Source organism: Pongo pygmaeus, chromosome 4, assembly GCF_028885625.2.
Source record: "Pongo pygmaeus isolate AG05252 chromosome 4, NHGRI_mPonPyg2-v2.0_pri, whole genome shotgun sequence".
Classification (NCBI taxonomy): Eukaryota; Metazoa; Chordata; class Mammalia; order Primates; family Hominidae; genus Pongo; species Pongo pygmaeus.
In genome coordinates this window covers 45,252,466-45,264,610 of record NC_072377.2, presented here as the reverse complement: position 1 = coordinate 45,264,610, position 12,145 = coordinate 45,252,466, and the positions used below count along the sequence as shown (strand labels likewise).

Genomic DNA, 12,145 nt, shown 5'->3' with positions numbered 1-12,145 from the left:
ACAATAACAAAATTCCATTAACTGGACAGCTTATAAACAGCAGAAATTTGTTTCTCACAGTTCTGGAGGCTAGAAAGTCCAAGATCAAGGTACCAGCAGATTCAGTGTTTGGTGAGGATCTATTCTCTGGCTCATAGATGGTGCCTTCTCACCATGTTCTCACAGGGTGTAAGGGATGAAAAAGTTACCTTGGGTTTATTTTATAACGGCACGAATTCCATTCCTGAAGGTGGGGCCCCTCTCCAATCACCTTCCAAAAGGCCCTATCTCCTAATACTATAGTCATGGGGGTTAGGATTTTAACATAAATTTTTGAAAAACACAAATATTAAGACCTAAGTACTGGTTTATTAAAATATCTCATAAAAAAAAAATTAAAGCCCTCTTGCCTAGTATCTAAGTTTTCCATTTCCAGAGATGAGTAAGCTAAAATACATATATAATGAAACTTATGTAAATTTCTTTAAATAACATTTTCTTAAATAACAAATGTAATCATGAAATGCCTTTTCAAATATAATTTCACAATGAATTTGCTTATAATTAAGTGGAATTTGATACATGTTGATGGTTCCATATTAGAGTCCACTCAGCTAGTTTCTTAAAATACTTTCTGATCATAAAAATAATGTTCTCACATTCTAGAGGTAATTATGAAAATTAGATAACTAGAGGGAAAAATTGTCCATAATCTTAATCACACAGTCTGTTTAGTTATAATGCTGATGCTTATCATTCAGATACAAAACACAAAGTTGAAATCAAACTAATTCTGAATGTGCTTACAAATATATTTAAATCCATGGAATTTGATAAAATCATCTAGGGAGAGTGTGGTTAGACAAAAATGGAGTCTAGAAAAGAAAAAAAAGTACACCAATATTTGAAGAAAAGTGAGAGGAAGAACAGCAAACAGAAATATGACAGAATAGCAAATGAGACAGGAGGAAAACCAAGAGCATGTTTCACTGAAGGCAATTAAAAAAAGACTATTTTAAGAACGAAGGAGTGGTCAACCATGCAAAATATGTCAGACCTTACTGAGTACAATACAGAAAACTGTCCAGTGGATTTTGCCATTTAGGGGCTAATGGCCATCTATTTGATAAGCAGTTTCAGAAGAACGCAAATCAGATTGCTTATATACACCTCATGAGAATCAGCTGAAAAATTATTGGCTTTAATGAACAACTTAAATTGGTCCTTTACAACATAAATATATAGCTATCAGTATCACCTATATAAAGCCACTTTTAAAAACTATAAAGAAGTACATAATTGGAAAGAAAAAATCCATTTCCAACTACACAAAAATGTAAGCATACATAGGAAATGCATGGAGATAAAAGAAACTCTAAATTTTGCTAAGAAATAAAAGATATAAATAGGCCGGGTGCAGTGGCTCACACCTGTAATCCCAGCACTTTGGGACGCCGAGGTGGGTGGATCACCTGAGGTCAGGAATTCGAGACCAGCCTAACCAACACGACAAAACCCCGTCTCTGTTAAATACAAAAAATTAGCTGGGCATGGTGGTGCATGCCTGTAATTAATCTCAGCTACTTAGGAGGCTGAGGCAGGAGAATCACTTGAACCCAGGAGGTGGAGGTCGTAGTGAGCCGAGACTGTGCCATTGCACTCTAGCCTGGGAAACAAGAGCAAAAAGTCTGTTTCAAAAAAAAAAAAAGTAAATAAATAAGAAGAGATACCAGATCTCAAACTAAAAAGGTTGACTACCTTAAATTCATTAATTCAAATTCATTCAACAAACATTTATTGATTTCTTACTTCTATGAATCTAGGCACTTGGAATGGATTAGCAAATAAAGCATATAAAGTTCAAAGCTTAATTTGAATTCAATGGGGTTATCCCTTATGTTTCACCATTACACTGTCCTATTAATATCTATCTTTTCTTTTCTTTTAAAACCAAGACTGAGAATTCTATCAAAGCCTTATTTTTCTCCTTTGAACAACTAATGTTCTGTATTAGCATTACTTCCTAACATTAGTCCATTACTGAATTGATTAGTTGTATCCTGCTGTAGTGGGTTCTTCTGTTTGTTTTGAGACAAGAGTCTTGCTCTGTCACCCAGGCTGGAGTGCACTGGCACAATCTCTGTTCACTGCAAACTCTGCCTCCCAGGTTCCAGCGATTCTTGTGCCTCAGCCTCCGGAGTAGCTGGGATTACAGGCATGCACCACCAGGCCAGGCATTTTTGTATTTTTAACAGAGATGGGGTTTTGCCATGTTGCCCAGGCTGGTCTCAAACTCCTGGACTCAAGCGATCCACCCATCTTGGCCTCCCAAAGTGTTGGGATTACAGGCATGAGCCATTGCACCCAGCTGCAGTGGGTTCTTTTAATTACTGAATTCAGTATGTTAGCATTTTATTTGGGATTTCTGCATTTATATTAAAATGTGCATTTAATAGTTCAATAACTCAATTTGTCTTATCAGTCAAATGCAATTATTTTTAAATCAACAAAAGGTAACTAAAATTAAATCTTTCAGTGATGAATTTGAGCAGAGTAAGAGATCTAATAACAGGTTGACATAAGAAATATTTGTCTCAAAAATCAATGTATTTAATAGTTGACAGTTACAAATCTCATCATTATTGTTCCTTCAGTAAAATTTAAATATTCCCACAGTTTTCAATCAAATATGCTTTTTCAGTTTTCCAACAGCTGTGATTTTTCTTCTTTTGGTCTATTCAGTAGAAAGTGAACTATCTGAAGCAGAACATCTTCATTAAAACCTTTCACATCATTATCCTCAATTGTTTCATAAAGAGGCTTACTTTGTGTACCCCAACATATATTTTTACGAGGGTTATTTTGATCAGCTTGTGTAGTCAGTGCCAAAGTATTTAGCTGGTAGCAGAAAAAGGAAAAGTATTTTCCATCTGTGATCACAGCCTGGGAGACAAAAGGTCGAGTAACATCTGCTTCGCTCCAGAATCCTGTAGAAGAAAATTATGCTGAAATTTACACATAGAATATATCTTACCCAAACAAAACAAACACAATAGACATTAGAGGGTATCAAATACCTCCTACAACTTAGATACTTTATGTAACAAAATCCCTGAAGACCTCAAAGTTTCCTTATCATCTCTATTCTAACCCTGTATTTTACTTCTGCACAAATAACATTTTCCTTCCTTCTAGTATCCTCAATCTCATGATTAATCTTTTTCAACAACATCAGTCTTATTTACTTCATCTAAGAGCAGCAAGCTATCTACACAGATGCCTTCTACATCTGGTACTATGTCATTACCCAACTACCAAGGCCAAGCAGTAACTTTATTTCTCCACACGTATTTTATGTCATCTTTAATGGAGATAGCAAATGAATAATACTGTTAACATATGGAATTAATTTTATTGTAAAAAGAAGTACTTTACCTTTCAAAAGTAAACAGTGCCATTCTACCATCTTCAAGAAAGTTACTTCTTACTTTGTCTAACTCCATCTACTCCTACTCCCACTTTCTCTACTCCATTCTATTATAGAAATCTAAGTCAATTTTGAGTATAAGGTTAAAATACATATATACGTTAAAAAAAAGATAAGCCTAGTAATCAAATAGGTAGTAAAATTCCTCTTGGATATTCACATAGTGTTAATCTACTTCCTATTACATTACTTCAGGTTTTAGAATAAAATCCAAATGCCCCACAATGAGCTCTAATAGTCCTGGAAGATATAGCCTCTGGCTTCCACTATCTCCTTCTACATCATTCTCCTTGTCCCACTCTTCATTACCCTTCATGTTGTTCCTAAATATTTCAGGCCTGTTCCCACCTCAGGGACTTTTACTTGCTGATCCTTTTGCCTGGAAGTGTCTTTACCCAGATTTGTACATAGGCAGCTCCTCGCCATTCCGGTCTTAGAATAAGTCATTTTTAGGGACCTCCCCTGAATGACTTTTTAAAAATAGATTCTTCTCCATACCTCATTTATACCTGCCCCCCTATAAATCATTCTACTCTTTATGCTAAAGTATTTTCCCTATAGTATTACCACTAGTTACAAACATTACATGCTTATTATCTTTTACCACCCCCCACCCCCACTATAATATAAGCTCTAAGAAAGCAGGGTTTGTTTCACTCAACACTGCATCTTGAACAGAGTATAGCATATAAAAAAGCAGTTACTGTTTACTGAATGAATGAACAATCTCCTAATCCAAATCCTGGATATAACCTTTAAAGAAATTATATAGGATAGCCATTGATGTAATATAAATATTTAATCCACAAAATCATTACCGTTTCTACCTGCAGAAAGCTATTATCTAGAAAGGGTTGACTTAGTTGGCTACAGTCTTTGAAATGTGTGCAAAAGTACATTCACACAGAAGATGGTCAAAGTAAAACATAAAAACAACTACCTCAGTGTCAGATTTCAACTGTATAGTATTTAAACAAGGATTTTAAAACAACTGTACTTTGTGCCAATGCAAAAGTTTAACAATGTTAAGATTCAACCTATGTTTTAATCCAAAGAAAAAATTTTAACCATTATATTCTTAGAATGTTACAAATACCTTCAAAGAAAATGCTATAAAATTAGTTTTTACCTTGATACATAGCTTGTGCTCCAGTCCAAGCAAAAAGGCTTGCAATAGCATTAGCTCTAAAAACAACTTCTATCTGATCAGCACAGTTTTGTCTCAAAAGCCTTTCCCTTCTTAATTTGTCAGGTAACAGATGAAACTGGGTGTGACCGTAACAGCAAGGATCTGCAGTTTTTGAGCCTGAAGAGCAAAATAGAAACATTTCAGATGAAACAAACATGTAGAACATCTGGAGCACATGTTTTAGTATTTGAGCCTTTTTTTTTCTTCTTTATACATCATATTCTCAGTACTCTAAATACATAAGTAGGAATATTAGTTTACTTATATATCTTATGGATCATAATAAAATTAAATCTCACAGGAAAGCATAATTTCTCAATCTGCTAGCTATCATAAAGCCCATCATAACATGGAAGAAGTTGAAAGAATATATAGAAAAGTTATTTAAAATTTCTATGATCTGTTTTCTCAAATCCCTTAGTCATGATTAGCTATGGTTGTGTCCTTGTCATATTAACTAAGATACAACCACTTCAAGACTTTAATAACTTATTTAATGAAATAATTACACACTTTGCTCCTAATTTTTAAAAATGATTTTTACACCATTTTTCTAAGTAAAAAAAAAAAATAAGTAGCAACATTTCATGAAATGCTGACATTCTTGATTTTAGTGGTAGTCTTTTCAACAAAAAGTTCCTTGCAGGTCACTCCCTAAGACCACAGTGACTGAGAAGAGGCTGATAAAATAGGTCTGCAGGCATGGTATAAAACCTTCTTAAGACTTCTTCACATTGGGTGGGAATTAACAAAGGAAGAAAAAATGGCAAAAGAATAAGCTGCATGAGGGAGGGCAGACATCAGGCATTATGAATTTGTGAATTCCTCATCTTACCACCATGCATGGCACAAATAGAACACTTAAAAAAGCCAAATGCTATCTCAAGCCCAGTTCTAAAAGTTTTTACTTTTAAAAAGACACAAATTAATTTTTCTATCTAATAAGTCAACAAAGCCTATTTTCTAAAGTTAAATACTTCTATTTTGGTAGAAACAAGTAAAATTTCAAATAATGAACTTAATATTTTCTTTCCAGTGTTTATACATGTTGCAGTAACCTGAGATTACGAATTATATTGCTCATGGACTACGTAAACCTCTTGGTCTTCAAGAATCAATTCCTTATTTTAGTCAATACTCCAAATTTGCATAGGACACTTGGAACACATTTATGGTACAATATGTCAAAAGAGAAACTTACCAACAAATATGTGGTTTTCATACTGCCGTTTGAATAATGGAAGTTTGTCTGGTTTACATTTTATAGTGGGGATTTCTATAGGAACAGAATAATCCAATGGCACAAACTTAAAGAAAAAGAAAAGACATACTAAATTCACAGCAACATTAGTATGTATTTTACTCACACTCATTAGATTTAAAAATCTTAAAATGAGGTGGTTTCACAAAATGATTTGATAATACTATCATCGAATGATGGGCCAAATTGAGCAACCCACCTGTTTTTACAAGTAAAGTTTTACTGGAACACAGCCCACACATATTCATTTATAAATTGTGTATGGCGCTTTGCACTGTTAAGAGCAGAGCTGAACACTTGCAACAGAGACTTACGGCCTGTAAAGCCTAAAACATTAACTATCCAGATCTTTACAGAAAAAGTGTGTCAACCCCTGACATGAAAGCATAGACAATACTCAAAATATACTTGTTTTTCTCCAAAAGAACTGCAAATATGTAAAATGGCCCAGCTGATAACTGTTCAACTTCCTTGATTTATGACTAGTCTAGTAAATTACAATCATAAACTATTTCAGAATCTTTATATTAAGAGAAACATATAGATCTGTACGGTCAGGCAAAATGACACCTTAACCCGTTATTGTTAAAATTGTTATGTGACCTTTATGGAGTATACCAAAGCAGATTTAAAAAGCTAAAAAGATTTTTGAGACGTGATGTCTTCAAAAAGGAAACTTGAAAGGCAAGAGATCCACCTGAAACATTTTATTCTACTAAGACTATTACTCAACCTGCCTATGACAGATCCTCCATGAGATATCAATAGATACCTAATTGCAATAAATCCTTACCTCTGCGAGTTGCTTGGATATTCGAATCTGGTTGTTTGGTTTATCATCTATCTGGTACCTCAAGTCATCAATTCGACCCCTTCGATGACCATGAGGAATAATTTCTTCGCCACGCACCCAGTAAAAATGAACTGGGCACCTATAATCTATCAAAAAGATATTCAAAATTTTTTTCATCTGATCATCTAAATAAATTTGGTTACTATCAGAACACTAAAGAGTACTAACTTAGCAAATGATAACTTAAGAATGATTGAGGTAAGAGTCTGGGTTATGTGGTAATTTAACTATTATGACTTAAATATAACATTCAAACATTTATTGTCTACTTGTGCCATCATTACAATGAACATTAACCAAAGAGTTTCTTCATTAGGAGTCATAAAAGAAAATAAGATTAACAAGAATATCATTCACCATAAATAAAAATAAGCCTATTTTATGAACATCCAATTCAATTTTCACAACTCCCAAAGGTATGTATACTTTTCATTATCTCTATTTTATAGAAGAGGAACCTGGGTCTTGATAAAGTTAAATAGGTTTTCTAGGCCATCCATCAGGAGTAGTCTAAGTCCATGACGCTTTCCTCAAGACCACTTCTTTCTCAACTGGGAAAGGGAAAAAACATGCACACAACAAGGCTAGGTTGAGTACACATCTACAGTCCTAACATTACTTCAATAAATATTAAGACATCCACTTGGTAGAAGATATAAAATGATGAAAGCGTCAAAAACAATAATTTTTAAAATTATTTATACGTTAATTACTTTTCATGTCCGCCCTGAACAGTTACACGGAAGCTGCTGATTTTTTACTAGAAACTTGGAATGGGAGTTTGAAGTTTGACCCCCCTAATCTCTTAGCTATAGGGTGTCAGGCAGACACATTTAACGTTTCTATGCCTCAGTTTGTTACGTTTTTGTCTTTTTTTCATTTACCAAAACACTGCTACCTATCGTGAACAGTTATTGTGAACATTAATAAGTTGGCACATATAAAATTTAGAACAGGGCCTAGCACATAAATACTGAGTAAACGTTAGGTATCTTAGTTAATACTTCATTTAATCTTCACAATTCTACGACAAAGAACTACTACCGTAAAACGCGAAAAATTAAGCAAAAAAGAAGTTACTAAAGAAAAAGAAAAGACATACCAAATTTAAAATTAAGGTAAAAAGAAGTTACTACTCAGCCATGTGACACATGGTCACACAGCTTCCTGGTGGAACAGCCAAAAGGAAACTTGGCCCGCCCCACTGTCTTAAGTGGCGTTTCTCTTCATCACCACTGCTCTTCCATTTGGCTGAAAACTCACAAAGTAGAGTCCAGGACTGGAATCCTGGAGAGCTCAGGCTTTCAGAGTTGAAGAGCTGGTAAGGTGTTAGCGCAGACACACACACCTAGTCTCTAGATTCCTAACGCAGTGACTGTTACAAAACTAGGCCACCCCAGATAGGAGCGAAAGGACTACGAAAACATGAACGAAGCAGAAAGAAATGACGAGGGGTAAATCTGCAGAGTAACCCAGTACAATCCCCATCTCTCCCTTCCGCCCTGGGGGCATCCAAGGCTCACCGAGGGCGGCGGCGGCCAGGGCCGGGTTGTGTGGGCTAAGGAGGCCCACGAGGGTTGACACCAGCTGATCCAGGAAGGGCAAAAATATGACCTCGCTCTCCTCGTAACGGTGCACGCGCCGCTTGCGCCGCAGGTAGAAGTGCTCCTGCAGCAGGCAGTCGCAGGCGACCGCACGCAGCGCCGCGACGTCCAGCGCGGGTTCGGGCTCGGGCTCGGGCTCCGCTGGTGGCGGCGGCAGACCCGACAGGAACACGGTCTTGGTGAAGTACTGGTACCAGCGGTCGGCGTTCAGCGCGAAGGTCTGCGGGTAAACCACGTACTTCATAAACTGCATCTTGGTGAGGATTCGCAGCTTCTCGTCTACCGACTCCGCAGCGTGCACCGTCGCCTGCCAGCGCTCGATCCGCCGCAGCCGTGCCGCCTTGCTGTCGGCTGTCATGGAGGCCACAATCGGCGGGTACCGCGCGACGGGGGTCGCCGCGACATCTTGGCAGGTCATTTCTGTAGCCGTGGCGGCGGCATTAGCCGCGGTGTGCAATGAAAGCCTCGGACCGCGTAGCAAAGGCCTCCAACACCTGGCCGCCGCCATCTTTGCCCGCGATTCCGGACCCAGAGGTCAACTTAAGCAATTGTCCCTGCCCTCTTGCTGTAGGGACCAATCGGAAAGCGGAATCTGAGCCAGTCTGGGAAAGGCCGATTCTCAGCGGGCGTGAGATATGTTGCGTCATTCATGGTTTAGCCAATCATATAACTTCTCCAGTCGCGGTTTCCTGCGTTTGTAGATGGAAGGAAGAACTTGTGTGCTTAGGCCTTACGCTGGGAGGAGATGCTGCCACCTAGGTTACTTGTAGGACCCTTTACGGCAACCTCCCTTGCCAGGAACTATTTAGGAATATTCTGGCAAGCCCTTGGTTAAATTTATTGGCTTCATTTATGTATCTCACAACACTTCTTTTCTGTTTTAGTTCTAGGAATAGAAACTTTTGAAAATACAGTACTAGCATGTTTTTCAGTATACTTGATTATATTTAAAAATTATGCAAGCATCACTGGTGACCTACTAATCATCTTTGGGAAAATAATTCCATACATTTATCTGTGCTAAATACAGATAATTTGTTTAATGATACTTATTTTGAAAGGGGGGTGTATTTTTACTTGGATTTAACTGGGGAAGACAGAAAGAAAAGGGAAATAAAACTATTAAAGAATTGTGTTTAAATTTTGCCTTGTATTAAAACCCATTATAAATTCAACACGAGTTGTTCTTACTAATCTGTGAGCCTCTTAAAAAGGGACTGATTTAATTTTTAATCATCAGCAACAAATCAATACTTGTGCATAATGGGTGCTCACTAAATATCTGCTAAAAAAAAAAAATCACCAACGTCTCATTCCGGGTAATCTAATTTATTGATTCACTCTTCTGTAATTAGGAACTAGAATATTAATTTGGATTTATTGTAATAATTTTTCAGGGTATTAAAACACAAATGTCTTGTTGCTAAAAAGAATTTATAACTATATTTTTAAGTTAAAACAGATGGTACGGTTTAACTTTGAAATTGCAAGTCTATTAAACTGACCTTTAGAAATAAAATACAATACTTCTGTTTCATTAATAATATCTTCTGTGAGAAGTTGCTAGTGGAATCTAAAATATCCTTTCTACATTGTTAACAAAAGGAGGATATAAAAACTTGAGATCTTTAAACTGATATTCAATATTTAAAAAGTGAGGTGCTCAATTTTATCTAAGTTGAAGTGACAGTTTTTTGTGCAAATAAGTAATAAATACGCTGTTTGAGAATGTATCAGAGAAATCCTAGGTTGATATTTTTTAAATTCTTATAGTGTTACAGCATAGATTTTAGGATTAGAAATTAGAGCTAGAGACCAATTTACACCAAAAGACATAATCCTGTCAGAAAGTGCCGTAATGGTTTTTTGTGAGTGAATCAAAATAACTTCAATTTATTCAATACTTACTGATTATCAACATTATGAACCAAGGAAGGGGGCTGTGGGAAAGAGAGTATACTTAATGAAGGGTGGAGCAGTCTGGGCCAGAGGAAAGGTGGAGTAAGACTGACAATGAACAAAACAGCCTACAGATGAGAAAGGACTGAGTCAGAGCCATGGAAAGTAGGCTATCTAATATGATCCAAAGCTTTTATATTACACACAAGGAAACAGACATAAAGCCAAAGTTATATAGCATGGTAGGGGCAGTATTGGGACTGGAACCCAGGCTGCTGGCCTCTCAGTTTTACTTAATGAATTTTATTGAGTGCCTTTTATATGTTAGGTTGTGTTCTAAGTACTCAGGATACTTAACCAAGCAAAGAAAAGTTTGCACTCTAACAGGGAGACAGACAATAAAATATAATTATAGTAGTAAATTATATGATGTGTTAGAAGGGGATAAGCACACGGGAAAGAAAAAAACAGCTGGAGAAGTGAAGATCATCAATGCAATGTATTTGGTGGGGGTGGGGGCAGGTGAGGAGTGTTGTTTGCAATGCTTATTGAAAGGATTACATTCTTCTAGCAAAGGTTTGAAGGAAGTGAGGAGTGAACCATACCAGTATCAGCGAATGCTATTCTAGAAAGAGCAGCTAGTACAGGGCCCTGAGATGGAAACATGCCTGATGGGTTCAAGAATTAGGTCATTGGCCAGTGTGGTTGAAGGGAATGATGGGTGGGGAACGTAGTAGGAAATGGGGCTACAAAGGAAAAAAGCCGGAAACTAAAGGCTCCTGAAGGCAAAGATTAAGACTGGAGAGCCATTGGAGGGTTCTACTCAGAAGACTGTCATGGTGTGACTTAGGTTTTTAGAAGAATTTCTCAGCATATTAGTTGGCTTGGGCTTCCATAACAAAATGCTACATACTGGGTGGCTTGAACAACAGACATTTATTTTCTCATAGTTCTGGAAGCTGGAAGTCCAAGATGAGCATGCCGATATGGTCAGAATCTGGTGAGGGCTTTCTTCCTGGCTTGCAGACAGCCACCTTCTCCCTGTGTCCTCATAGGGTGGAGAGAAAACAACATCTTTGGTGAGTCTTCTCATAAGGATCCTATCAGATCAGGGCCCTCCCCTTGTGACCTCATTAAATCTGAGTTACTTCCATAAAGTCCCTATCTCACGTTAGGAGTTAGGGTTTCAGCATATGAATTTAGCAGAGAGACAATCCAGTCCATTGCATTGTAGCTGATTTGGAAATAAAGATTGTTGCAGGTCAAATTTGGAAGAGGGAAACCAGTTAGCAGACAATTGGCCATATTTTAGGCAAGAACTGATTGTGGCTTAAAGGTATAATAGCAGTGGAGACAATGGGAAGCAATAAGAAAAAGATGATTCGAGAAAGACTCTAAAATTTAGGATCTGAGCAGTCGGATGAGAGAAAAAGGCCCATGGACACAGTGTGTTTACTTTTTCTTTAATCTCTCATTTTTTTAGGGGAGGGCGGCAGAGAGAGTGGGTTGAGGTTTAGAGAAGGGAATGGGAGAATTTCTAAAGCTTATGCTTATCTATTTGTATGTGTTTATGTTTCAATTCTCCTAGAAGAAAATTGGTGTTAAGATCTTTCCTATTAATGTTTCCATTGATCTTTGATTTAAAGTATTACAGTTCAAACCAGTCAAGCCATGACATTCTCCAATGGCTTTTTGAACCCTCTCTACATCACTCATTCAACAAATATTTAAGTGACTGCTATATACCAATACTGTTCTAGGTGCAGAAAATACTGCAGTAAAATAAAAACCTTCATGGAGTTTACATGCTAATGGGTGAAGTAATCTAGCCAAATATGTCACATATACATATTCCAAGTTAGGTGGTGCTAGG

General features: G+C 37.0%; 1 protein-coding gene across 1 annotated transcript; it reads right to left on the bottom strand.

Moving 5' to 3' along the window:
• Nucleotides 1-2,567: 2,567 nt before the first annotated feature.
• MRPS30 (mitochondrial ribosomal protein S30) lies at nucleotides 2,568-9,655 on the bottom strand. The gene is made up of 5 exons (XM_054488939.2): nucleotides 8,293-9,655; nucleotides 6,710-6,855; nucleotides 5,857-5,962; nucleotides 4,596-4,772; nucleotides 2,568-2,966 (listed from the first exon to the last, which is right to left on the bottom strand). The coding sequence occupies exons 1-5, from the start codon at nucleotides 8,879-8,881 to the stop codon at nucleotides 2,677-2,679; spliced, it is 1,308 nt and encodes a 435-aa protein (XP_054344914.1). The 5' UTR covers nucleotides 8,882-9,655; the 3' UTR covers nucleotides 2,568-2,676.
• Nucleotides 9,656-12,145: the final 2,490 nt, after the last annotated feature.